At 45.5% G+C, this 26546-nt stretch overlaps 1 protein-coding gene across 4 annotated transcripts in view; it reads left to right on the forward strand.

The window, feature by feature from the left end:
- Nucleotides 1–13998, forward strand: part of LOC147662040 (uncharacterized) — a 253861-nt gene extending 239863 nt beyond the window's left edge. For 3 of the 4 annotated variants that reach the window (XM_086951161.1, XM_086951163.1, XM_086951164.1), the window contains one exon: nt 12920–13995. In XM_086951161.1, the coding sequence (XP_086807287.1) occupies nt 12920–13593 (674 nt within the window). In that variant the 3' untranslated portion in view covers nt 13594–13995. Of the gene's footprint in view, nt 1–12919 lie in introns of all 4 variants that reach the window. The other variant, XM_086951162.1, reaches the window with a different exon arrangement.
- The last annotated feature ends 12548 nt before the right edge of the window (nt 13999–26546 follow it).

A 26546-nucleotide genomic window follows, 5' to 3' on the forward strand; every position in this document is an offset into this window, starting at 1 on the left:
AGGAAGTAAGGCAGAGGTCAGGGATACGTGTCCATGCTGCAGCTTTCAGAGGCAGAATGCAGAAAGGGCTCGGAGACAGAAATCAGGGCCTAGCTCGGCAGAGCCAGGAAAAACGTAAAAGTGTACCATGTAAAGACGTTGGCATGGCATGGTTAGGAACTGAATTATCGATCCATTCATGGTGGATCTGAAAGAGGACATGTTAACGTTGGACGCAAATGTATTTGCGTCTTCATATTCGGTCATGGAGGGAAATTACATGCACTTTAAGCAGGTACATGGAGACGTTGGGTTACACGTTAGGGGACATACTTGACCATAAAAATTTCAATTACCTCAAGCCGGCCACACGTGAAAAGGCATCCAACTCGCGGATGCAGGCAGCAAGGACCTCCTAGGGTCGTCCAGGGTTAACAGGACATCGTCCGCATAGAGGCTGACCGTGTGGACAAACTGGCCCATCCTGATCCCAATAGCATCCGGATTGTGGCGGACCCTCTGGGCGAATGGCTCCATGTAGAGAGCAAAGAGGAGTGGAGAGAGGGGGCAGCCCTGCCTCGTACCGCGCTCAATTGCAAAACTACGGGAGCTGCACCCGTTGACTCGCACCGACGCTGAAGGATACTTATAGCAGTTGAAGACCATTGTGCGGAATTTATCACCAATTCCCAGTTTCCTGAGGACCAGCTCGAGATACGGCCAATGAACTCTATCAAAGGCCTTCTCAGCGTCGCGCGGGACAGGCCAGAGCAGGCCAAGCGTGGGCATGGACAACTTCGGACGGGACTTCCCCAACTCTAGAACAACACCCAACCCCACCCCAAACACACCCACGGCAACTAGCCAAATACCAACTCAAACAACCCATTGTCTCAGTCAAGCCCCAAAACGGGCAAGTCCGTAGAAAATAGAAAAGTGGACGTCCGGCCACTCAGCTCCACCCGCACCCCCCCGACCCCCCCCCCAGCCCCAAACCTGGCATCGAAGAAGCTATGTTCATCTCCCCCCGGAGTGAGTCTAGGCCGTCAAGGCCACGCCGTTGGAGTCGGCCAAGTCCCTGGCCGCCGCCTTCAAGGCACCGGCCATGTCCGCCCTGATGGTAGGGGAATCAGGATGCCCAGCGCTCGCCGTCGATCGTCTCCTCGCTGACCTCCGTCGGCCCCCTCTCTCCGATCGCCTCCAAGACGGCGTGGCTCCATCCTCCTCCGTAGCCGTGAGCCCCAGGACACCGCGAATGTCTTGCAAGGAGCGTAGCTGATGTAGCACTCCGTTCCAGCGAAAGATCAAGCGAAAGGGGTGCCCCCAGTAGTACGGCGTCTCATGTTCGTGCAAGAAGTCGGTGGCAATCCTGAAGGACCTGCGCTTCTGCAGCGTGATGGCGGACAGGTCCTGATAGAGCGCCACGGGCCGCTCCCGGAAAGTCAGTGGCTGTTTCCTGCGGGCTTCAGACATGATGCGCTCCTTCAGCGGGAAGTCGGGCAGAAAAGCTAAGATGTCCGGCGGGGGCGCCGATGACTGGCGCTGTCGTCCAACCCTGTGAGCTCTATCAATGCGGATAGGAAAGTCCGCGGCCTCCCCCAGGATCTCCCGGAACAAGTCCTGCAGATAGCCCACCAGGTCAGTCCCTTCGTCCGCAGACTGCACACCACGCACTTGAATGTTATTTCTCCTCGACCTGTTCTCAAGGTCCTCGGAGTGGGCCTGGAGCTCAACACACTGCTCCCGGAGACGGAGAACGTCCTGTTGTAAGTGGACAATCTCATCGTCCCGGCGCTGGGCCGCCGTCTCCACTGTCTCAACCCGTTCACCGAGGCCCTCCACCTCCCTGCGGACCTCACGGACCTCACTAGCCACTTCCCGCTTCAGCGTCTGGAAGTCCTCCTTAAGGGAACTGAACAACTCCTCCATGAAAGATCTCGTGACAGGGGGTTCTCCCCCGGGCGCGTCCGCCGAGGTCCGGGAAGACCCCGGCGACGGCTGTGCTCTGTCCCGTTGCTGCTGGGCCCTGCCAAGCATATCCGGCAGGGTGCGGTCCCCCTTCCTCGAGCCACCTCTTCCAGACATTCCAAGCGCCTCAGGTGAAGAGCGGGCACAGGCCCGACTGCTCCGGAGAATGTCTAACCACCAGCAAGTACTCGCTGTGGGGAGCTCCCGGCAAAACCGGGGACCTGCGCCACAGACGACAAAATGGCGGGTCGGTCCGGGCACTACAAGCTGTGGGCGCCCAGTCGAGATGGCAGCCGGGACCTACGCTGGGGGGGGCCGGGCCCGGCCAGTACGCTCCGCCACCGGGAGACAGCTGTGCAGAGGCGGAGGGGGCAGGAAACTGCCTTCAAGGGACTCCGGAGGAGGCCAGCGACACCGACCCCTCGAGGACAAAATGGCGGCAGGGTGGGGCCAAGCAGATCGCCCGAGCCCGGCGACACCACCGGGCCACTCCAGAAACCAGGCAATATGGAAAGTTCCACAACCGGGGCCGCTCGGTTACTTAGAAGAGTTGGCAGATCTGGTCCCGGTCTCAAGTCGATCGTCCTCCAATCCCGGGACCGGGATCCTTGCCATTCAGGAGGCCACTGCCTCAAGTCCAAGCACCAGGGCACGCACTCAGAGTCCCCCGCGTAGCGGGCCCCCCAGCCGATAGCCCTCCTTCGACCTCCGTCGAGCGCCGGGACGGTTTTCACCCAGATCGCCAACTTTCAGCACTAGACCCAGCCAAGGCGCATGGACAGCACTCCGATACGCTCCGCCTCCCGGGCGCTCTGTCGTCTCTCGATTTTCAATCGGTCTTTTGAGGTGCTTCCACCGGAGCGATCAGGGCCAAAGCGGCATCAATGCGTGCACCAGGATCTCCGCCACACTCCTCTCAGCCGCTGAGCGTCAGCGGGGGGAGAGAAGCTGAAGAAAAAGGGCTCGAGCCTAGCCGGGCTGGAGGAGCTGCGGGAGGATGCGTCCGCTCACCCCGCCATCTTGGCCACGCCCCCCGTTGCTTTTATTTAAAACCTTCCTGGAAACGCGTTTCGAGTAGCTTGTACTCTTGATCACATATATATGTATTTATATAGTTGAAGGCACAACCCGAAATGCGCAGACCATCCATGTTTTCTGCACAAATAGTGGTTGAAATAAACATTTTAAAAAGGAAGACACTACCTGCTTAGACTCTTCTTCATGATGCCGTGGAGTCCTAGCTACATGAATGCTTGGAGAACGTGAAAAAAAAAATATATATATATGTATATGGATCGAATAAAGAAGATATCAAGCACTTACTCTGTGGTCCGTGCCTGCTTTTCCTCAACAGAAAGGGCTTTGGAAAAGGCAGGTCTATCGGGTATGTATAGATATGTGTGCATACCATAATATGTATACGGACTTTGGGAGAGCACTCATACTATGTTTTTCCTTGTTGCAGTATCCTGGGTTTCTTAGCCCCAGATTCTCTTTCTTTTCCTCTTTCTCTCTCTATTTAGAGAGCGGGCCGTATGTTTGTGTCCGGCTTCTGCCAGTATCCTTTGACCAATGAACTTTGGTGTATGGTTGGTAATTATGACTACCTGGTGATCCGTTCTGTGTCTTTCTACCAACACATATGTGCTGTCGATGCTACATTTCATGGGCTTTTGCATGTGTGTGGTGTGGCTTCCACGGTCTGCATATGGGTACCCTGTTATCCACATACTGTATCTCCTTGTAGTCATGGTTTAGTATGTCTCTACATGGGTGACATCTGTCTCTCTACATGTCATTCTTGGCATCCACTGTTGTGCATGCTCATTTTGTATGCTATGACTCTGTCAGGCTGTTTTGTCCTTTCTCTTGGACTTTTATTTTTGGCAGGTCCATGGGATCCTGCACACAGTTCTGCTTCTTACACAAGCTTATGGTTTTTCTTTCATTGGGCACTGGCTTTTCTGGGTTCTGTGCTTTCCCTTTGTCCTTTCCTGGAAGGTGAAAGTCTTGTACTGCCCTGTGACAGACTGTGGTGACATTGCCTCTCCTTGTTCTTGCTCCTTTTCCAGAGCTTACTGGGTCTAGTGTCAGCCACGCTTGCACTTGCTGTTTCCACCTGTCTTAGTCAGACTTTATTGACGGATTAATTATTTTTGGAACTTGGTGGGGTTCAGTCACAGACCTTCCTCCAATGGGATGTAGCTTTGGTATCAATTCTAAGTTAAGGAATCTTCAGCTAGGTGGCTCTATCAGATGTTGCACTGTATATTGTAAAGACACAGTCTAGCCGCAGATCCCTTAATGCCCACCCATCCTCCCCGCTCTAGAGGACCTTTTTAGGTTGGTTTCTTCTCACTGGTCTTTTTGCCTGTGGTTTCTGTCTTCATGAGTGTTCGTCTCTTTGCATCCTTCCCAGGTCAGGATGTCTTATTCTGTTTTACCTGTTGCTTCTCCACCCATTATTGCAACTGGGTGGTGGGCACCTATATCCATCCACACTCTTGCATCCTGGTTCTTTTCCAGTGTGGAGATTGGTCATGTTATTCTTCCCTCCCTTCCCCCTGAGACTTTTTCTCCATTAGTTTGGGGTCTATTTGACTATGCTACAGTCAATTGGTCATATTTAGGCGTATGGTTGCACATTCTCTGTTGTAGAAATGTTGTAAATTGCCCTAACTTCATTTAGTTACAATCTTGTTCATTACAATGACATTCATGTGGTTGCATACTGCTTGCCGTTTACCATAACATTAATTTCCATTGCTGTTTTGCCTCATAGGAGGGTATGGTTCTCCTCTTTTGCTAGACTGTTTCAAGGGGCGAGTACACTGCTCTCTCCATTCAGTTCCTTACAGTAGGACGTTTTTTTCTACAATGCATTGGGATGTTTCTCATAATTTTGAAGATTTATTGTCATTGTTGTTTCAAGGATTTTTAATCTTTTTTGGCACACTGTTCCGACACTCTCACAATATTAGTAGTGGCTCCGCCTTGTGGGGCGGAAAAGCTTCACAGTAGAAAACCGACGTCAGTGCACCCGGAGGGACATATATGGCTTCACTGACGTCATATCCATGGACGACTTTGGAGCGGAGCCATGCGACGCCGTCCCCCGGCGTGCAAAGGTACTGCTGAAAAATCTCTGGATCCAGCCTGGCACCTAGAGGATATTCTAAGTTAAGGAATCTGTGGCTAGACTGTGTCTGTAACAGATACATCGTTACCGAAGGTAAGCAACTTGTTTGTCAAGGGGTAAATATTTAGAATTATCGTGCTACATCAGATTTCCCTACTTATCCAGTATTGGAATATCTTTCATAGATTCACATGCTTAGAATCATCCCCGCCGACGCGGTGGGAGTCTTGCGGTACAATAAAACATGTACATTACAGTCATAATAACATCACACTATAGGTAATAGTAGATAGCAAAGTCACTACACTAGCCTATCTTAGTCCTTTTGCAAAAAGAACCAAACTTGGAAACCAACCAATCAGGCAGCAGCACCCTCTTAGAACCTTCCCCACAGCGAGGCAAACCCTCAGATTTTCTACCGCCCCTCGTGTGTTAGGGAGTCTCTCTGAGCTCTGCTCAGTTTTTTCCTTAAACCTTTACTTCTTGAGAGAAAAAGTCTGATTCTTCCAAGAAAAGTTTGTTTTTGGCCTGTTCTTCATGTGGGAAGAAGAGATTACACTTTGAGGATCCACATAAAGAATGTATCTACTGCCTTTACCCAGCTCACAAGGTCAAGGATTGCAAGATCTTTAAAACCTTTCCTGCCAAGACCTTGAAGGATTGAGAGGGACGTCTTTTGGTTTGGCTGGAGAAGTTAAAGGCGTTGTCTGAGGTGGTATCTGAAGGAGAAGGCAGTGTAAGTCCTCAAGCCTCCACCCCTCTATCCAATTAGAGCGATAGATCTGGACATCCACCTAAAAAGCAGAGTACGACCCTGAAGAAATCTCACTCTGAGATTGGTCACTCTTCCTCAAAAAAAGAGAAATCCTCATTCTCTTCTGAGGTGAAATCTGGAGAAAAGGTGAAGGTTTCATTGAAAACTACCTCAAAATCTCTTCCTGATCCTCCGTCGACGTCTAAAACAGCTTTGTCGATGAGAAAATCTCCTCAGAAGGTGAGTGGATCTTCAGCATCGAAGAAAATTCCATCGTCGACGAGTATTTCATCTCCGTCGACGATACCCGTCACGTCGATGCCTGCTTCGTCGTTGACGATCCCGTCGACGATGCCTCCGCCGATGCCTCCGCCGTCGACGATGATTCACCTTCCGTTGACGAGTACCCCTTTGAGGATGCTACAAGTCCAGTCGACGATCCCACCGTCGACGACACTATCTTCGACGTGCTCACCGGTGACGATGCTACCGTCGACGAGCCCACCGTCAGCGATGATTGTACTCTCGACGACGAGCCCGCCGTCGACGACAACAACCTTGACATCAATGTCAACATCGTCGGCGATGACTTTTCCATCGACGACTTCCATGATTACAACGTCGACTGTCATCTATTACAGCAATTTCCACAGAATCTGATTCACCATCCATGTATATTTCGGCTACACTGAAACGTAAAAGACCCGCGTCTTTGCAAATTACGCCAGTTTTGAGCTCCAAATTAACATCTTCCAGGCAATTTTACCAGGATGTATCTCGCATTTCACCTTTACCTCCTAGCCATTATTTGGAGGAGTCTGATGATGATGACCCCATTGGACAAGCACACGACCCTTCTCAACTCCGGATAAAATATCAGGAGGATGACGATGAAGAGGAGTTTTATGAACCATGTGAGTCTTTAAGAGGACCTCAAGAATCGTTCCACCAAGAACCTATGGTTCAGGTGCCTGCAGCTTTGCTTCAAGACCTTACAGCAATGTTAAAGGACTATAATAACTGTTTTCCTCCAGTCTCAGTTCCAGAAAGAGCTCCTGCACCTACACAGAAATGCAGCCTGCGACCCCTGCAACACCAGTCTCAGATCCCCAAGTGGCGTTGCCTTCACAATTACTGCAGGATGATGACGGAGACATGGTGGCAGAAGACGGAGAAATTCAAATTCGCCCACTACTGTGGATGAATGGGACGAATATCTTATCCCAACACCAGTTTCACCAGTTCCTCTAGCTGTTGACTCCCCTCCTGAGGACATAGGAGGTTTCCATGCGATTATGGAAAGGGCAGCCTCTAGATTCCATCTTTCAATGCCAGTACAAAAAACAGATTGTTTTCTATATGATTTTAAAGATCTGAACAGGAAATACACCCGCTCAATTCCTATAATTGATCATATCTGGGAGGAAGGGGTGAAGATTATGAAGACTCTGTTTTCCATTCCGGCGATCTTCCCTAGGATTGACAAAAAATACAAGGCGCCAGATGCCATTGCAAGGCAGGTCTTCCATTGTCAAATAAGCCTAAAGCTCTTTCTACCAGGGCAGTGTCCTCATCTACGGAATTTTTCTCTGGTGTGTCTTTGGGGAAGATTTGCTGTGCTGCAACCTGGAAAAGTGTGCACCCTTTCACTCGGCATTATTGCCTGGATCTGGCAACAGAGGCTGAGTCAGCAGTTGGGCAAGCAGTACTACGAAACCTTTTTAGATAAGGTAAGCCTTATGATAAGAGTATATTGTTTCTGCCATTGTACAATTCTTTCTTGCATATAACTATTGTTGCATATATGTATGACTTACTCTTTATTTTAGTAACGATATGTATTTATATGTATATATATATATTTGCACATGCGACCCACCCTCCTCCCCGGAGAGGCTTACCTTATCATTATGGCATACTTTTGGGGGGGGGGAGGGGGGGGATTGTAATTATTTTAATACAGTTTCAATCTGCGTAATTGGTGAGGCGCAGAAAATACGTGAAGGCTCAGTAATTTACAGTCTACTTGCTGCGATTGAGAAATCGTGTGCTGACCTGTGAAAAATGCACCGGGCTCTATCAACCTATCACGTGATGAGCGCGGCCCACGACCCACGCGCGGACCAAAGGGTCTGCCGCCCCTGACACCAAGAAAAATGGGGGGGGGGGGGGTAGCACAACTACGAAAATATAATGCAATTCCGGCCCCGGGAGGGGAGCACCCCTACCCCACTCTCCGCCGGAGGACGCAGAGAAAACGCAGCGCCCAGCGCACCCACCCAAATGACGAAGGAGGAAACATGAAATCCGGCCGCACGCGATGGCTGCACACTTAGTTTAGTTTTTAAATTTGTAATACGTGACAGCTACCCAACAAAGGGTTTCCTGGCACAGGTCTCTGTAATGCGCAGGACTTCAGACTTAGCTGTGAGGACCCACCCGCCCCGAGAAACCCACACGCATCCGCACCCACTCCGGTCTCCACAGGAACAGGAAGGCCCCCGCGCGGACCCCCGGTGCCGCGACCCACACCGCAAACGCGCTGGGACAGCGCGCCACGTGCGCTGCTCGTCCGTCGGCATACATCGCGTGAAACCAGAACGCCAACCAGCACAGTGCGACGCGCCCGGAAAGCCTAGGGGGAGCATCCAGCGGGCAGCGCGCCACCTGCGCCGCGCCCCGATCGGCCCGCAGCATGTGCAGACCAGAACGCCAACCAACAAAACGCGACGCTTCCGAAAAGTGCGCCACACGCGACGCGAGGAGGACGCCCACGGCCCCGCACCCCACTGAGCCTCCCCACCAGACAATGATCATTATGGCATACTTACTGTCATTTGTGCTACGAAAATCTGAGGATTTGCCTCTCTGTGGGGAAGGTTCTAAGAGGGTACTGCTGCCTGATTGGCTGGTTTCCAAGTTTGGTTCTTTTTGCAAAAGGACTAAGATAGGCTAGTGTAGTGACTTTGCCACCTACTATAGCCTATAGTGTGATGTTATTATGACTGTAATGTATATATTTTATTGTATCGCGAGACTCCCACCCCGTCGGCGGGGATGATTCTAAGCATGTGAATCTATGAAAGATACCAATGCTGGATAACTGAAGTTACAGGTAAGTAACTCGTTTTCTTTTACATCAAGTGCAAAAGAACAGTTCCAGTGACCTGCAGGATAAATATTTTAATGTCTGATTTTGCTCAAAATACTAGTATTTCCTTTGTTTTAAAGCAACAAAGAAAGGCTATCAATGTAGAATTCTACCTTGATGTCTGAAGTCAGATCCCAATGATTTTTCAAATCACCGCTATAGTATCAGCTAACACTTGAAAAAAGGAATATTTGCTTACCCATAGCTAGACAACTGGCTTGTTAAGGCGTTCTTTAATCAATATATGTTGAAGTTTTTAAGTGATTATAGACCTTCTACATGATCTGTGTCTCTAACTCACAAAATCAACACTGAATCCAACTCAGTGCATCCAAACATTGTACAAGGCAAATGGAAGTGTGTCTTCTTTGCACTATATATTTCTGTCTGTTAATCTGACACAGTCTAAGATTCGGTCTCTCAGTTTCCTTCAGTCATACAAGTCTGTCTTCTTCCGGGCTATATTGTTTGTACGTCTTCCTAATTTGGTACTACAGACTACAAGTGAAACTACTTAAAGCGTGCTTAGAGGTTAAATGGTATCTGGAGATAGGGACTTGCACAAGATTCAGATAACTTCCTAACACTACTTTTCAGTCTCCTCAGTTGTGCTGTCAAAGAAAGAATATGCTCAAGTGTGCCGCCTTCTGTTTTCCTCGGACCATTAAACATTGGTAATGGATGCTTCATGGAAGCCCATATGGACGGCATCACAGCTTAGCTGATGTGGTCTCTCAAAGAAAGAAGCTGTTACATCAGCACACCAGAACTGAGGGCAGTGCATCTTGCTTCAAGCTCCTTACTTATGGCAGTCGCTTTCATTCCTATCCTCCTGCAACTGACAACACAACCACTGCATTTTCGTTAAGCAGACACGGAGGGGCGAGCTCCATGATTCTTCCTCAAGATGCTGAATCTGTATAGCATTGGATGCTAGCAAGGAATATCCTACCCTAGCGGTTCACTCAAGTCTGCAGAACACCAAGGCATACTAGCCTCACATTACAGATCAGATTAGCCGTCTAGGGTGTTAGTTAGGATCGTCCATGGAGCAAACTGTCACTGAACTTGACCACCTGTCTCCTGGGCACTTGGAAAATGGATAGTTGAATCTTCCAGATAAGTGCATGCCTATTTTAAAAGGGACAAACCATCCTAAATGAGATCTGCGTATGCCTTAAAGTGGAGGTGAGTTTGTATATGATGTCCTAGCAGGCAGATGAACCCGGGAACCTTGGAGGAAGAAATTGCATTACTTAATCTTTTTTAATTGTCTAAATCTGGCTTGCATTGACCCTCCCTTACAGTTATTCTGTTATTACCGCTTATTTAATGTCACCTTCTCTGGCATATTTTTTTGCGATTTTACTGGTGAAAAAGTTCCTGGAGGGCCTGCGGTGTGTTTTGCCACTAGTCAGACACTCACACCCTCATGCGAATTAAACCTTTCTCTTGCTAAATTTATGGTCCAGTGTTTGAACCTATGCATAAAGTTGATCTACAACATCTTTTCTGGAAGGTTGCTTTTCTGGTTGTTATAACATCAGTCAGGAGGATGAGGGAACTACAAACACTATCTTCCAATGAACCTTACATGGTCTTTCATCGTAATAAGGTTTTACTGATTTCATATTCATCAACCTATTTCTGCAATAATATTTTCACATTTTCAACTTATGTGGTGTAAATGTACTTATATACTCTGCATGTTACTGTTTAGAAAATGCAAATGATATTCGTTAGTACAAATTTGAAGAGTCTGTTACATTGGACATCCCTACTTAAAACAACTAAACCTTTACTAGGTAGTCCAAGAATCCACTCTAAGGAAGGAAAGGTGCTACAACTGTTCTGATGAGAAATGTACCTATGCCATGTATTTTTGAATCAGTCACTTAGAAATAAGTCCATTCTTTTGCTAAAGGTTTTTTGTATTTGGTCTACTGGCTAAATAAATGGATCACACTTCACTAAACAAGTTGTCTGCATAAAAGGTCTTACGGTATATGTCATCATGCATTTAGGGTTGGGTTAGTTTGCTACTCTATCCAACTTTTTATGAATATTAGAGATAATCCGATGGAGAAGGAAAACTTCAAATCCTAGTTTTTCTTTTTATTTAGAGGTGTTTGCAAAAAAAGGTTAAAGATGAATTAGCTATATGTTGACTCGTAATCCAAAATGTATTTGCACAAACCAAGCTCCAACGGAAGGAACATTGTGGGACTACGACTTTTTGGTAATTAAGACAAAAGAATTAGATTAGTTTAAACATTTAAATAAGAGGAAGGGTCTTCAGGGCAGTTCAGCAGGGTAGTTCACAGGTCAGATGTTACCTCCACTTCACAAATGTTGCTCATATCTGTAAAAATAGTACTCCAGCTCAAACATGAACAGAATATGTGCACACAGTCATTTGTTGCTGCTGAACAATGGGTGCACCTGTCAGAGTAATGTTGTGAACATATGTGAAAAACACATATGCGATATATTTGGCAAAGTTTGGCTCTAATATGGAGTATGTGGATCTTGCAATATATTCAAACCACTCTGCTTTATTATAACATATAACGTTGATCTAGTCAGCCCAATTAACTCTCATTTTATCATGGTCCGCTTTAGAGAGTGTTTAAAGACCCATGTACTATGGCCTGTACAGAAGCTTCCCCAAAATGCCACTTAATAAAATACTGACATTGTCCCCATATCAGTTTCAGACATTAGGCTCCACCACTGATGACATTTGTAGAAATTATCACAGAAAAGGAACCCATTCTTGTGTTCAGGATTAGCAGTAGGGAGTGACTGAAAAGAAAGGTAAGCATTTTTACATGCTAATTCACCCAACCAAGGAGAACGATGCAGATTCCCACCGCACAAAGTCCTTCATGATTTTGGAGTGCAGTCACTAATAATTTAAGTCTATACATCTTCAAATAAGTTGGTGAACGAAGTTTTTCAAAATGGGTAGTTGAAATGCCACTTCCTGCAACCCACCCACCAACCTCCTCGTGCTCCATGTCTACACTCTTGAACTTGAAAATATAAAAAAATTAACACTTACTTTTCCGACAGCCACGTCTAGCCTCAGCTTCTCTGTTCTTCCTGACTCCAGTCCGGAAGAAGCTGCAGGAAGCACCCGGCACACATACTGTCCTGGGCCAATCACAATGCTGCAATGCAGCGTTGTGATTGGTCTGAGCGCATTGGATCAGTGCTCAGATCGGGACAGGGAGCCTGTGCATATTCCCCAACAAGCTGTAATGGACAATATGCAAAGCGGCTGGCCAAGCAGTCATGCACACTTAATGTGCACAGTCCACTCCTCCTCCCACCCTGAGCCACCAGCCCCTCCCCTCCCCTCCCCTCCCCAACCCAGCCTGCAGCAACCAAAAATAAAACGATGATCTTGTTATTATCATTTTATCTTTCCCCTTTTCACTGCTCGAAGAGCAGTGGGGCGACGCGACGCCCCTCCGCCTTAGCGGGTCTCTTTGCGAGTACTTATCACAACCAGAAACTCTGATTTTTTTTTTTTATGCAGAGCTAGATTTGTTTCATCTAATGTAATACTGTGAGGAGAACGTTCTGACACTTACCAGTGAACATCTAGACCTGATATCAGTGATGATCGTACACCTCTAGACACACAGAAAAAAACAATAACCTAACCTCTACTTTTTCCACAGAGGATTTTAACATCTTAATTGGTGAGAACTGGATTTAATCCCATATTTTACAGATTCCTTTAATAGTATTGGTCACTATTCCCCATTTTTTTGATTTGATACCCAAAGACAAAATATATTAATCTTTATCTGTATTAATTGTATGTATGTTATTTTCTTATGTGTCTAATCTGTTTAATAATTTCAAAATATTCTCTTAAATAGCAAGCTAATGTGAGATGTCTCTTCCTGTCCAACAGGTGTTGCAAGCATCAACAGACAAAAGGAAGTGGAAGAGCCTATGCAGTTTAGTAAAAAGAGCCAATCATGTGGTGCTATATTGGAGACAAACAATGCCAGTGAGCTCCAGAGTTGTCACAACAGAACAGACTTTACTGGTCAGCTGGGGTCAGAAAGATACTGGGAGCCGAGAGGAGAGAGAACTATGTTCTGTGAAAGAGATTTCAGCAATTTAATGCATTTCAGTGTACATCAGCCAAGGTCAAAGCTAGGACTACCCCTGAAAAATAAAGAATGTGAAAGAAATCCGACAAACATAACAGTACTTCATCAACCTCCAAAGCAGAAGCAAAGTCAAACACCATACAAATGTACAGAATGTGATGAAAGATTCGATCTGAAGGGAGAGCTTATTCGACATATGAAAACACATGCAGGAGTGAGGCCATATGCATGTACTTACTGTGAGAGAAGCTTCTTTCGGAAGGCAAATTTACTCTCCCACTATACTACACATACAGGTGATAAACCATATATGTGTTCCTTCTGTCACAAAAGATTCAATAGGAAATATAATCTGAATGGGCATGTTCGAATTCACACGGGCGAAAGGCCTTACAAATGTACTGAATGCGATAGAAGCTTCATATGGAAAGGTGATCTTAATCAACATCGAAGAAAACATTCTTTATAGGATGTATTTCCAGGAAAGTTGACAATAAATGAACAAATAATAGAAGGTTAATACATTATTTATTGGTGCTCAGAAGTACGATTTACAAAAGGTGACGGATACCATAGAACGGGGAAGTTAGCAACAGCGTTTTTAACAAATAACATCATACCCATTGAGGACACAATGAAGACTGCAAACCACGCAAACTGCATAGCTACACTAGCTACATATCCAACAACTAACCGAACACAAGCAGAACTGACCGCTGGCTTACCAACACGGTAAGCAATGGAACAGGAGTATGACGCTAACTCATATTCTTGAATTCCAAGTGATTTTCTTGCTTTAAAAAAAAAAGCAGGCACATTAGTTATGTAAATACGTTCAACCTGTGTTTTGAATACAAGCTTTTGTTGTATCACTATGTCTTTGTCTGTTTTTTTAAATCCCTTATTATAACCTTCTGGATCCTACTCACTTGCCATCTGCCGCTGCCACAGACGATGCACTCTTTCCTTTGGGACTTTTTTGTATCTCTATGCTTGATCTTTTTCTTCCATACTTTACCTGGTTTATTCAGTGATCTTACTTCTCTTTTCATTCCACTGCTCCATCTGTTCCATTCCCCCCTGACATGTCAAGAATCCCCAACCTCTTTACTGCACGTCTAACCTTCCTATAGTTTCATCCCTGTGTCTGATCCTCCCCTCAAAGAAAATATGATTCTGCATTGACTTATCCTTCCCACATATCATGGTCTTACCTCGACCCGTTTTCCTGCCTCTTGTAGCCTTCCACAGCTTTTTCTGATATTCTCCTCCCACTACCCTCTTATGTACCTTTAGCCCACCTGGAAATCTGGTAGGAATAAGGTTCAACACGGTATGTGCGTTTTTACAGATATGTCCATTAAAATGCATCCCATCATACATATGCCTTATTAAACATTAAAACCTATCCTCATAAGGAAACTGTGTATTATGGCACCTAAAGCCCTTGGAGGTAAACCACTAATAAACGTGTGAATTGATTCTGGGTCTCCACATAAGCCAGCTGCACCATTTAAAATCAAAGGTTATGGCACCGCAGATGCAGCTCATCGATTTGGTGTGGACTTCAGGGAAGCATAGAGTGGCGCTGCCAAATATCTGCCTGCCTACCAACTGAGGGGGCTTGTACCTTCCAGACTATGAGTTATGTTATATGGCTTCCCAAATACAGTGGGCAGCAAGGTGGTTAGACGAGCATACGGGGACTGACAAACAAGAGGGCAATGAATCACCCCAGTAGGAGAGCTAATGGGCATACCTCTTAAGCCAAGAGTTGGGGCCGTAAATTAACCAGGATTGCTTGAGGTCCTTAGGGCGCTGCTGCAAGCGCAGACTACGGAGTACACATGTGCGGATACCATATGCAGCAGAGATACCACTGATGGTGTTGCTACACCTTCACAATGGACGCGACAAGGGTTGGTTACAGGCTTGTGGATGTGGGGTTTCAAACAGACGAGAGACTTTTATTGTGCTAGATGCTTAGAAACTATTGGTTATATGTAATGCAAGACTACAAGATTCCACCAGGACAGTTCCTATTGCACAAGTTTTTTATAGCTGCAATAAGGCAGAAGTAGAATACAGGGGGCACAGTGCCACCCAAAACTTTTGGGTGTATGGGATGGATGGGCGCTCGTATAGTAATTTTCACTTAATATCCCTTCGCAAGGAAAATTAGTCTGGTGCATCAAAAATTTGGAAGAGAACACCCTTCTTCCCTAAACTCAATCAGAGATTGAAAACCTTCAAACAATAGTTATTGGAGCACACATGCACAATTTAGAGTCTCTGTTTTGTAAATATCACAAAAAATCCACAAAGATTATCAGTGGGGCTCTTGTAGTTCTTTCCTTTATTTTCACCACACTCCAATCTCTTTGTGCCAACGCGTTCGCCGTGGTTGGGTTGACCTACGGCTTCGTCGGGGCTTTGGCTTCTCTCAGGTATATCTCCTCGCTGGTGTTATTGAGCGTTTGTTGTCTCCGTCCTCACAGTTTCTTGATAAAGTAGTTAAAACTTCAAAATCTAGTGATTGGTTTCCACGTGTTAATAAATTTAAACGACGAATTCAGTCTGAAATAAAGCCTAATACTCAATATTTCATAAATTGTCCACTCTTGTAAAACCCAAATCCGGCCGTGTGTCAGACTGCACAGTCCGGAGTATGTCAATAGCGCTTTGAAACAATATCCTCGGTCACCTCGTATTCATAGTATTGTAACCTCTCGGTTGCGTTCAGCCCGAGTACAGGCCAGACCTCCGTCTTCCGGGTAATCTTTGTGGATTTTTTGTGATATTTATAAAACTGAGACTCTAAATTGTGCATGTGTGCTCCAATAACTATTGTTTGAGGCACAGTACCTCCCATACACAAGGAACTGCAAATTATAAGCACATTAGGCAGAAGGAGTAGCGCTGTGTCACTTTTATAGCAAGCACTTCTCAAGTATGTTCTCTCAACAGGCTACAAGACGTGGGCAATAGATATCAACAAGCTCATTGAAGATGGTGGCTCGGGCACTGCCTTGAGTGTTTCAAGGAGTCTTCGTTTTCAGGTTGATGCAAGTTAATTTTGTTACATTAAACATACATCACAGGCCGAAAATCACCATATTCTAACCAGGCGGATCAGCATGCTGCTAGTAGCAGGGAAATGGTTGCAAATTCCACATATTATGATTCTACTTGAGCATGGAAATATAATTGAATTAAACAGGGAGGAGATTCCGCACTTTATCAATGAAGCCACCAACCGCCCGAGGCATGCTTGCTGGGCCTGACACCTTCACAACAAGAAAGCCACTAGTAGGTTTGCCAACCAAATGTTAGTACTAGCAAAGTTACGTATGGCGATGAACGGGAAGGCGAGGTTTTTTATTCAATGGTACTTGTCATACAGGGGACGGGATATCAGTCACATTTGTGACTGAGTAATCCATCCGCCAAACTCTAAATCAGGCCCTTATTGCTCAAATGCACCACCTGGAAGAATGCACCCTTGTATGTGGCTTTTTTAGATTTTTCCTCAGCATTTGACCTGATTGGCTAGACAAAGCTGGGGAAAAGCTGAGGAGGCTGGCATGAACGAAGGCCTTTTGTCAATATGCATAACTTTGTATACAAATGATTCAGCTCAAGCAAGTCTACACCAGAAAGGGAAACTGAAGGCCTCATTATGATCTTGGCAGACAGGGTTACTCTGTCACAGGCGTGACGGATATCTCGTCTGCCAAATTACAGTTCTATTATATCCCATGGAATACATCACATGGAGTCAAACAAGACTAGCTTTTGGCGCTCTCCTTGTTCTCCCTATATTTATATGCTATGTCAAGTCAAGTCAAGAAATACTTTATTCGGTTCAATTTACAAAAACCATAAAAGTACAAGACACAAAAAATGGTCCACGAGTCACCAGGCAGCATAACAGTGATAAAATACAGCATGAAAGAGGGTCATTCTGAAATACTCAAGGTCTCACATATTTAAAAAAAACAGGAAAGTTTGAGGTGTAGCTATTCTATGACTTGATGATATTTGCACGCACTCTGAAAGCCCTTATACCACACCTGGGCACCATGGAAGTGCACTGTGGAAAGAAATCTTGAAAACTATTTCAAAATTGTGGAAGATTAGTGAAGAACCTGTGTGAAACAAATTTAGCAATTTCAAGTTAAATGTTAAGTGTCTTCAAAAGGTTACATTGTAACTTGCAGTGATGACTGCAGGACATTTTAATTGGGGTACTCTTTTCCAAAATGGATTCGGGAAGATAAAGCCCATTATGTCAAAATTAGAAAATCTGAGTACTCAAGGAAAATAGCTTTCGGAAAGTGAATAAACCTTTTTAGTAAATCACTTACAAACTTGCACACTGTTATACAGTGCTGAAATTTAGGACTTGACCGAGATGCTGGTCATCTAGCACTACTGGAAAGCATCTTCAGTGACAAAGCAGCAGGTGCCACTTTATGGTACTTTCTAAAAGGACATGTTCTAAACCAAGCACCTGGTACATAATACTTGGGAAGAAACGTTGATGATGCTCAGCAAAATAAAACTGAAGGTTTAAAATAGCTGGAATCCTTGGGCCTCATCGGACCCAGGTGGGGTTTGGGTGTGCTGCCTCATCAGTCCAGAAAATGGCCTAGTAAAAAATGCGCAAGGAGCAGAAATGGACCGAGAGGCTGAAGAATTTTACTAAAAGCAGAGTGTTTGCTCTGGCAAAGGCAAGCAGTCTAAAGCTTAGAGCACAATTTGCCAAATGAGTGATGTATGAAATGAGACCACAACCTAGCCCAGCCCAATTCGAAGCGTTAATGCACGGGAGCATGTTGCACATGGGAAACAATGCAAGTTGATACTGTGGGCCACATGTATCAAACTTGGAAATTGTGATGACCAAATAGTGACATTTAACTAATCGCTATTTGGTAATCGCAAAAGCGTATGTATGTAGAAACTTGCATTAACAAATAGAGATTACCTAATTGCAATTCTCAAAATAGCGAATTCGCTATTTGAGAATCGCTATTAGTAAATCTAACATTCCGACGCAGCATGACGACCTCACAACCAGGATGTGAGCCATGCCATCCTGTTACCTGTGTAGTGAGTGAGTGAGAGGAGGAGGCAGACTGCAGGAGCACAGCACTAGGAAGCCTGTTTGGACAGTTGAACCTGTGCAAAAAAACCAGCATGGCGTCAAAAAACCAATAGGAAGGAGCCAGCACTGCACAAAAGAAAGCTAAAGTTTAGTGAGAAAGAGTTGGAAGTCCTAATAGAGGAATTAGTGAAGAGCCCAGAGATATTGTTTTTGAATTGTGTGTGAAAAACAAAAACTTTAGCTGGGTATCCAAAGCAAAAAAAAGGGCACTGGGGATCACACAGTGCTCCATTGCAGATCTACATAAGAGTTGGTATGATCTGCGGAGCAGGGCAAAGGAAAAGGTTGCTGCAAGGCTTGCAGAAGCGCAGAAGACTGAAGGAGGCCCAGTCACACAAACTGCCTCAACACCCTTAGGGGACCTGGTGGAGTCTACCTTCAGCCTGAAGCCGTCATTGGAGTGACGCAGATAGACACCTCTGCACTGCCCAGCACTGCCCAAGGTAAGATGCATGCTAAGTACCATATTCTTGGTAAATGTAATAAATACACCTTTAGTGAGATCAGGGTTAGAGGAGCAAATACTACTCTAGTCCACATTTTACTTGCTACACACAAATGTATTATGGGATTAGACGTCAGAAACTAAAATAGGAAAGGCAAGGAGGAAAATAAAAACAGCATAGGTGCATTTAGGTTTGACAAGCAAGTGAAATTTATACACACCGTGTGTTGCTAAATTGCTTTATTAGACAAAACAATGCACTATGTGATATAAATGTCAAAAACATAAACTGAAATAGTACTGTTTAACATCACAGATACAGCTGCGCAGGAGTCTGATGAAGGTGAATCCCATGACCCTCTGGAGACTCGGGCACAGTCAGGAGATGACAACATAGTGGCCCCATAACCCCCAACACCTGCACCCACAGGACGCAGGCCCACAGTGGCACTACTACCTGATTTTGAAATGGAAGAGGAGAGCAAATCTGACCTTCCCAGAACACAGGCTGAGCATGCACCCACACCAAGAACCCAACTCCAAATGTGGTGCTGCAATGTCCACATCAGGAGGCGCAGAGCAAGGGTACGAATGGGAGCTGATGAAGACCATGGATCATCTGTCTGCGGTGGGCTGGATAGCGCAGTGTTGTAGGTGCTGCGCCTGCAGTGCAAATACATGCATTCAATGCATGCACTACTAGTTTCCATTAAAATAAATATGGTCAATATAAAGGACAACATCACACAGCTCACTACAACACTAGTGGAAGGACAGAGGGAAACGGACAACTTCAGTCATATGACACAAGCCATCGAGGAACTATGCAATGTAATGCAAGAAGAACATGTGTCCCACCACAAAAGGCACCATCAACTATTTGGCTGCTTAGATGGGTACACTAGGGCCATGAACCGCCTGAGCAACACACCAGCTCTCCTGTCTCGACGCTCTGTGCGCATGCAGGTAGATATGACCAATTGTTGTGGAGATGTGGCCAGAGTCTTGATACAGGTCACCAATGCTGTTGAGCATTTGCAAACTGCTACAGTTGGTGGCAGTAATGTACTGGGTGGGGGGGATAGTGAAAAGGCCTCGAGCCTCAGTAGCATCATCGCAACAGTAACTGAATGCAGAAGGTGCAGTTCCAGTAATACTTGTCTCAGAAGCTTCAACAAGGGGTGTGACAGAGCACAAAGACCGGGCCACGGGAGTATGCAGTTGCAGAAAATAGTGTGCCATTGAGCCCAGGAATGCCATTAGGTGAGTTAACCAGCAGCATTCATTTGTCGGGCTGACATTCAACTTCCATGGCAATATTTTCTAGTTGCAACATGTATCTGGCCTGTACTGGAAAGCACCTCCACTTTTATGTAGGCAGCAGAACCTACCCTACAGTAAAGCAAAGGTCCCCCCCTAACACATCGCTTGTTGCGATATGCGCTGCATTGTATCGCTGTACACTTTGTGTAGTTGGATTCAGGTGTGGTGTCAGTATGAATAAGCGCATAGCATATGCGCTGTCACCTACAGGGTAGAAAGCAATATATTAATCAGTGCAATGTTTCACCATGACCAGAGAGTCAGTAAGACAGTGTTACACGAATTCACCTAGCAGGTATCCTTCCCCAAATTCACCCCAAGGAGATGTGTATGTATGCCACTGTGTCTGAAGATGTACGAATCATGCGTACTACCTGGGAATCTTGACATTATGTCTGTGATTATATTTTTGGCATTGCATTTGACTTAGATATTCTGTGAATTATATGATTTCCTGTTCCTGTAAATGTACTCGCTTACTGAGGCCGGACATATAGCAACATGCACCCAATTACATGGGGAAAATTGGCTAGCTGATAAGTCTAATTTAGTTTGTGGCAATTCCTTTGGTGTTGCAGGAAAACTTGTGTGGTGTATCCTCTGCAACATGCATCAAGGAACTAGGTGAAAAAGCGCGACAGTGCACTGTGGGAGACCTCTCCTGCTGCAGCTGTTTCCTCCTGGAAGCTACCTGAGACTAGGAGGTGCAGTGAACATAGGACCTGCACATGTGTGGGTATGGCATGTGTCCGGCAAGTCTGACGCTGCAGTAGTAGATCTAGTTCAGCTATCAGATCATAGATCATGTCTGAATCCAACCTTTATCATAGACCGCTTCCTCTATCTGCCCCAACAATGAAATGCACACAATGAAAATGCTCTCCTGTCTCCTCCTTCTCTGTGCTGCTGCTGCTTGTATCCTCAGCCTCCTTGCCATGACGTAAAGCACGGCCATTGTGAAACAGTCTGAGGCCTTCTGGGACTGTTTAAATAGTTTGCACCTGCTTACCACCTGTATTTCAAATAGTTAATTTGCTAATACAGAGTTGCTATTTTATATTTGCTAAATAGGGAATTGCAAATTTTGCAAATTTCATGGTCATTTTTGGAATTCTTTTCATACATTGCTTACATCCATTTTGCAATCACCGAATTTTGCGATTCGCACCGTTTGCAAATGCAAAATAGCGTGATACATGTGGCTCTGTCAGTAATTGGTTGGATGTAAGGTAGAGTTCAAGGCATGTGTGCTGTAGATACACATGTTATGCATACTCCTGCCATCTAGTGTTGGGGCCAGATGTTTGCAAGTTGTTTTTCTTCGAAGAAGTCTTTTTCAATCACGAGGTAAGGTAACTGCTCCTTTCGCTGATAATGCGCTTGGGCAACGTCTCCTTTTTCGTACGCGCCTCCTCATTCTCTGCCTGTCGAAAAAATAGGCAAACACTCTGTCATTGGTCCAGAAGACATCGGGAGCCTTTGGACCTAACCGCATTGGTCGACTTCCAATCCGTTCTGTATTATCCAGTATTCTGCCGATGGAACGGACTCCGTTTCAGTTCTGTCCTCTGTGCCACTTCAAGTATCCACGCATTGACCTGCATAAAGTCTATAACTTGTGTCTCTCACCTGAGAACAAGAAAGAAGATTGTAAAGCTTGTTCATCGTTCTGCACGAAGAAAACTTTGCAAGATCGTTTGGCTCGACGAAGGGACATGCAGTGGCAGAACATTGAACACACCCCGGATATATTCAGAGAAGATACAGAGCAGGAAGAAATGGAGGTGTCGCAGCGGAAGAGAAGGAAGCCTTCTCTATTCAAGAATCGGACTCGAAACTGGAGTTCGATCTATAGTCTGAAGACGTTCCAGCGAGACATGATGCCGTGAGTAACAAATGCAAATAGAACAATTGATGGACAGAATGCAGAACAATGTCATACATTCACCCCAGTACAGAGATCTGGGCCTAAATCCATCGTTTCTTTGCTCCCCTGGCCCGTCCAATTTGAACCCAGTCATATGCAAATTAGTCTTGACCCTGCGCCTAATGGGAAACAGTCCAGCCCGAACTGCCAGCCCAGGTTGTCCCTGGACTGGAAACAAGCCACCTAGGAGCAGCCCCTTTGCCCCATAAACGTTCTTCCATCAAACAAAACGCTTCTGGGCCACCACTGCTTTTTGGCCATGGTTGGCACTGAGAGACTGCTTCCAACGCCTGCCCTCGGGCTCGGCACCAAAACAGACAGTCACGCCTTCCGGCTCAGGACCAAGTCGAGAAAAACTACCTTCGGCACCAAAACCTTTGGCTCCAAAGTATAAAAAGGACAAGTCAAGCTCCACACTGAATATCTCGGCGTCAAAAACAAAGGAAGCTCATCAAAAGCCTCCGGAACCGATCCTGGAGATTATGAAAAAAAATCTGGATCCTAAGCAGGAAAAATATGTCATTAATCTAGACACTGGACACATACTAGCTAAAAATGTCACACCTTCCAAAAGGAACATTTCTTCAGAGGATATAAGTTACAAAATTCCTCTAAAGAAGAAAAAGGACATTCCTACAAGCCCTATCCAACCTGTTCCTCAAACCCCTGCACCATCTTCACCACCACTAGGCCCAAACACTTTAGACATTTCACCACAGGATTTTCCACAAACCCAGCCTGATATTTTTTATAGGGGTGACAATTGTCCCCCACCAATGGACCCTTGGAATGATTATAACATTGATCCTCGAATTGATAATGATGCTGACCTACACCCTACAAAGCCATCACCTCCTGATGACAACACAGCATACCAGGAGCAGTATCATACAATGGGTTCCCACTACATAAGGAATCTTTAGAGGAAGATTTTTTATTTGAAACTTTAGGAACATCACATAGGACAGCAAAATCTTTAACTATGTTAAAAGGCTTGATGTGACATGCTGATAATATTCCCCCAGACACAACCCCATCAGTGACGTATCCCTTCCCAATTGAAATGTAAAGGTATACTTTCTATGCACCAGCAGTACAAAGCCCAGGTCATTGGGGACCAGGTATCCCAGAATCTCCTTAAGTTAAACCAAGATCTCAGCCCAAAATGGCCGGCTAGTTGGGCAGCCCCACCATATATGTTTAAAGTTGCCCACCATTCCACAACATCTTCAATGTAGTTCTGACGTATTGGAGGAATTTGTTTTGAGTTTGGTGGCGTAGAGATACCAGTCAAATAACAACTTGTAATGAGCTTCCTGTAGACCCATGGAATGATTTCATTTTGGAATGTCTCTCCATAGTTTAAGCCAGCTGGTCTCTGGCATGGGCTTCTCAAGCGTGTTCTCCCTTTATTCCATATAGAGCGGCCTGGGGGTCAGCAAGGCTTCTAGCCCCTTTTAACAAGTTGCTTGATAGGTCTGAGTTCACTGATGCTGCCTCTCTCACCTCAGGTTGACACACCCAGTGTTTTAATTGATTGTACCGGAAATGTTCTGTAGAGGGAAGATTAAAGTGCCGCTGGCACTGTTTAAATGTTCTAATATCCCAGTTATGCAAAAAGTCCAACACCACCAGACAACCCCCCCACCCGCCACGCCTCGAAGAGTCCCAGTTGTAATGCTGGAATAAACATCGGATTAAAGTGAAAAGGAGTAAAGGGGAAAGAAACGTGGTCCACAAGGCTTGTTAATTCACCGTTTCCCCACACCTTAAGTGTGGTTCACATGGGGGTGCTTAAATTGGCATTAGCAGGCCTGTCTCACCTAGCTTTCCAAAGCAAATCCCATATGTACTTTCTCACCTCCGCTCTATATATATGGAGCCAGTGTTTAACTGACTCCCTAGCTGATCACTCAGAGATAACCCTCAGCTGGGCGGCCTGGTAATAAAGATTAAAGCCAATTGAAAATGGAACAGACCTCCTCAATGCCTTCACCTCCAAGGATGGAAGAGTCAGATTGAGTTGAAAAGATTTTGACAGATTTACTCGGAATTCCGCGAGCCCTTCAGGGCTGCTTAGCTACCCCCAAGAGAGCCTCCATAAAGGTCCTAGGTGAAGTCTGGGACAATAACACATAGTCTGGAAACAAAGAAATCTTATGTTCATCAGAGTCAAATTGAACACCCTGGATCTGCTGCGGGAAGTGCATCTTAGCTGCCAATAGTTCTATACTTAAGGGAAATAGCAGGGGTGACAACGGACACCCCTGCCTCTTCCCCCAATCCAAGTGAAATAGGTCAAAGGTGACCTGGCACCAGCAGCCTGGCTTTACTATCATGTAGTTCGCTTTGATTGGTCGCAGAAACCAATGCTTTGTAAAGTATGAAATAAAAAGGACCAACCACCGGGGTCAAAAGCCTTTTCTGCGTCTAGCGTCAGCAAAACCACCGGATTGGATTTTTCAGAGGCTTTCTCAATTGGGTGGATCATTCTCTGAATGTTAACATGCGTTTGTCAACCTTTAATAAACCCGGATTGATGTGGATGGGTCAAGTCAGGGAGTAAGTCATCTAATCCAGATGCTAAGATTTTTTAGTACATTTTAGCATTGAGGTTCAGGAGCGCTATCGTGCAGTACGAGCCGCATGTCTTGAGAACTTTTCCCAGCTTCGGTAGGACGGAGATGATTGCCTCGCTCATAGAAGTAGTGACCGTTCCAGAAGTGGCTATATAGTTCAACTGGGCAACCAAATGTGGGGTGAGTACAGAACAGAAAGTTTTGTAAAATTCGTCCATAAGCCTGTCGCAACATGGAACCTTATGAGGTTTTAGATTACTCGTCGCCCGCACATCTTCCTCTGAAAGCGGATTCCCTAAGATGTAATTTTGAGTATCTGTAACTTGGGCTATGGAGATTCCCTCCAGATAGTCTAATTGAGCTTGGTCATGTATCTCCTCTACCGTATAAAGACCCTCACAAAATCTGCCAAAAATATGCGCTTTCTCAGTGTCTGAATACGTGATGCTCCCTGTCGCACTGTAAATATCTACTATTTATTCATTCTCCCTCTTAACCCTTAACTGCTGTGCCAAAAGGGTGCCCACTTTTTTCCCCTAATTATAAGTTCGAAGTTGGAGCTTGAAGAGGGTGATCACGGCCCGATTAAAAAAAATTGCGTTAAGTTTCCCCCTTGGTGAAGTCACCTTCTTTTGATGGGAGAAGAAGGGTGTCTCTTTGTGTAATTGTTCTCCATTATGAAGGTCTGTCTCTTAGGTCAGTCTTTCCTTGACCCTCTGCTTGTTCATGGAGGAATTCAGCACTATACAGTGACCCCTTAGTACTGCATTGAAGGAGTCCAGTTATTGGCCGGAGAAGTTTCCTCCAATGTAGTCATTAAAAAAAATGTCTTTAATCATTAACTGCAAACCGTCACGTAATAACCTGTCTCGCACTAAAGACCCTGGAAAGTTAGAGCGTTGGTATTTAGTGGGGGGAGCCTCCCACTCCAAAGTCATGACCACAGGAGCGTTGTTCAACAGTACAATGGATGGAAAGAAACTGAATTCAGGGCCTGAACCAGATCATTGGAAATAAATATGTAGTCAAGGCGGGAGAAGCTCCTATGAGAGAGTGAAAAAAAGTGTTAACCCTCCCCATGGGACTTAGGGTACGCCATGCATCCAAAAGACCCAATTCTCCAAACACTCTCTTTATGGCCTTCAGAAAGCTCCCTGCAACAGATCTATGGGGTGGGTGCTATCAATTCCCGAGTCCCACGTAAGATTAAAGTCACCCATAACAATAATCTTTCCCTCTGCAGATTCCGCCAGCATGGACACAAAAGAGTGAAGGAAAGGTACCTGGTCAGCGCTGGGGGCATAGAGGGAAGCCATGTACGCAAGCAGCCTCAAATATTGCCCTTCACCATAACAAGCCTCCCTTCTCTGTCAGTCTTGCATCCAGTTGGGCAAAAGTATAATGACAATTGAAAAAAAAAAGTGTCACTCCACTGTGTTTGGAGGATGCGGAGGGCCAATACATTATCTGATAGTCCCTGTGTCCTAGGCTAAGTGTTCCTCAGAGCGTTTAAGGTGCATTTCCCTAAGTGCCACCACATTGTGCCATTGGTCTAATATATACTTCCAATTTTATGTCTTTTTGCAGGGGAATTGATACCCCTCACATTCCAAGTGAGCGTTGTGACCACCATGATCTGCAAACCAGAGATATGAACCTTAAAAGGCCGATGTTGAACCCGCCCACTCCTCTCATCTCCCACTATGGTGAATGGGCGCATCTGCCCTAGTCCCTCCCTCCCCCACCAGTCTCAGCCCAACCACATGAAGCCCCATGTACCGTGATAAAAACAGATCTAACCCCAAAAAAGCCCCAAGAACCAGAACAAACTCTGAGACAATACATTACAGTAAGATGATACCTCGTCTTAGGCATATCGGCCATTACGCGCTAAGGCAGCCACATAGAAGCATAAAATCTACAGGAAATAAACAATGTAAGAGGATCGCAAGAGGATATGTCATAAACATGCTAAATA

The sequence above is a fragment of the Lissotriton vulgaris genome, unplaced genomic scaffold (genome assembly GCF_964263255.1).
Source record: "Lissotriton vulgaris unplaced genomic scaffold, aLisVul1.2 SCAFFOLD_241, whole genome shotgun sequence".
NCBI classification, from domain to species: domain Eukaryota; kingdom Metazoa; phylum Chordata; class Amphibia; order Caudata; family Salamandridae; genus Lissotriton; species Lissotriton vulgaris.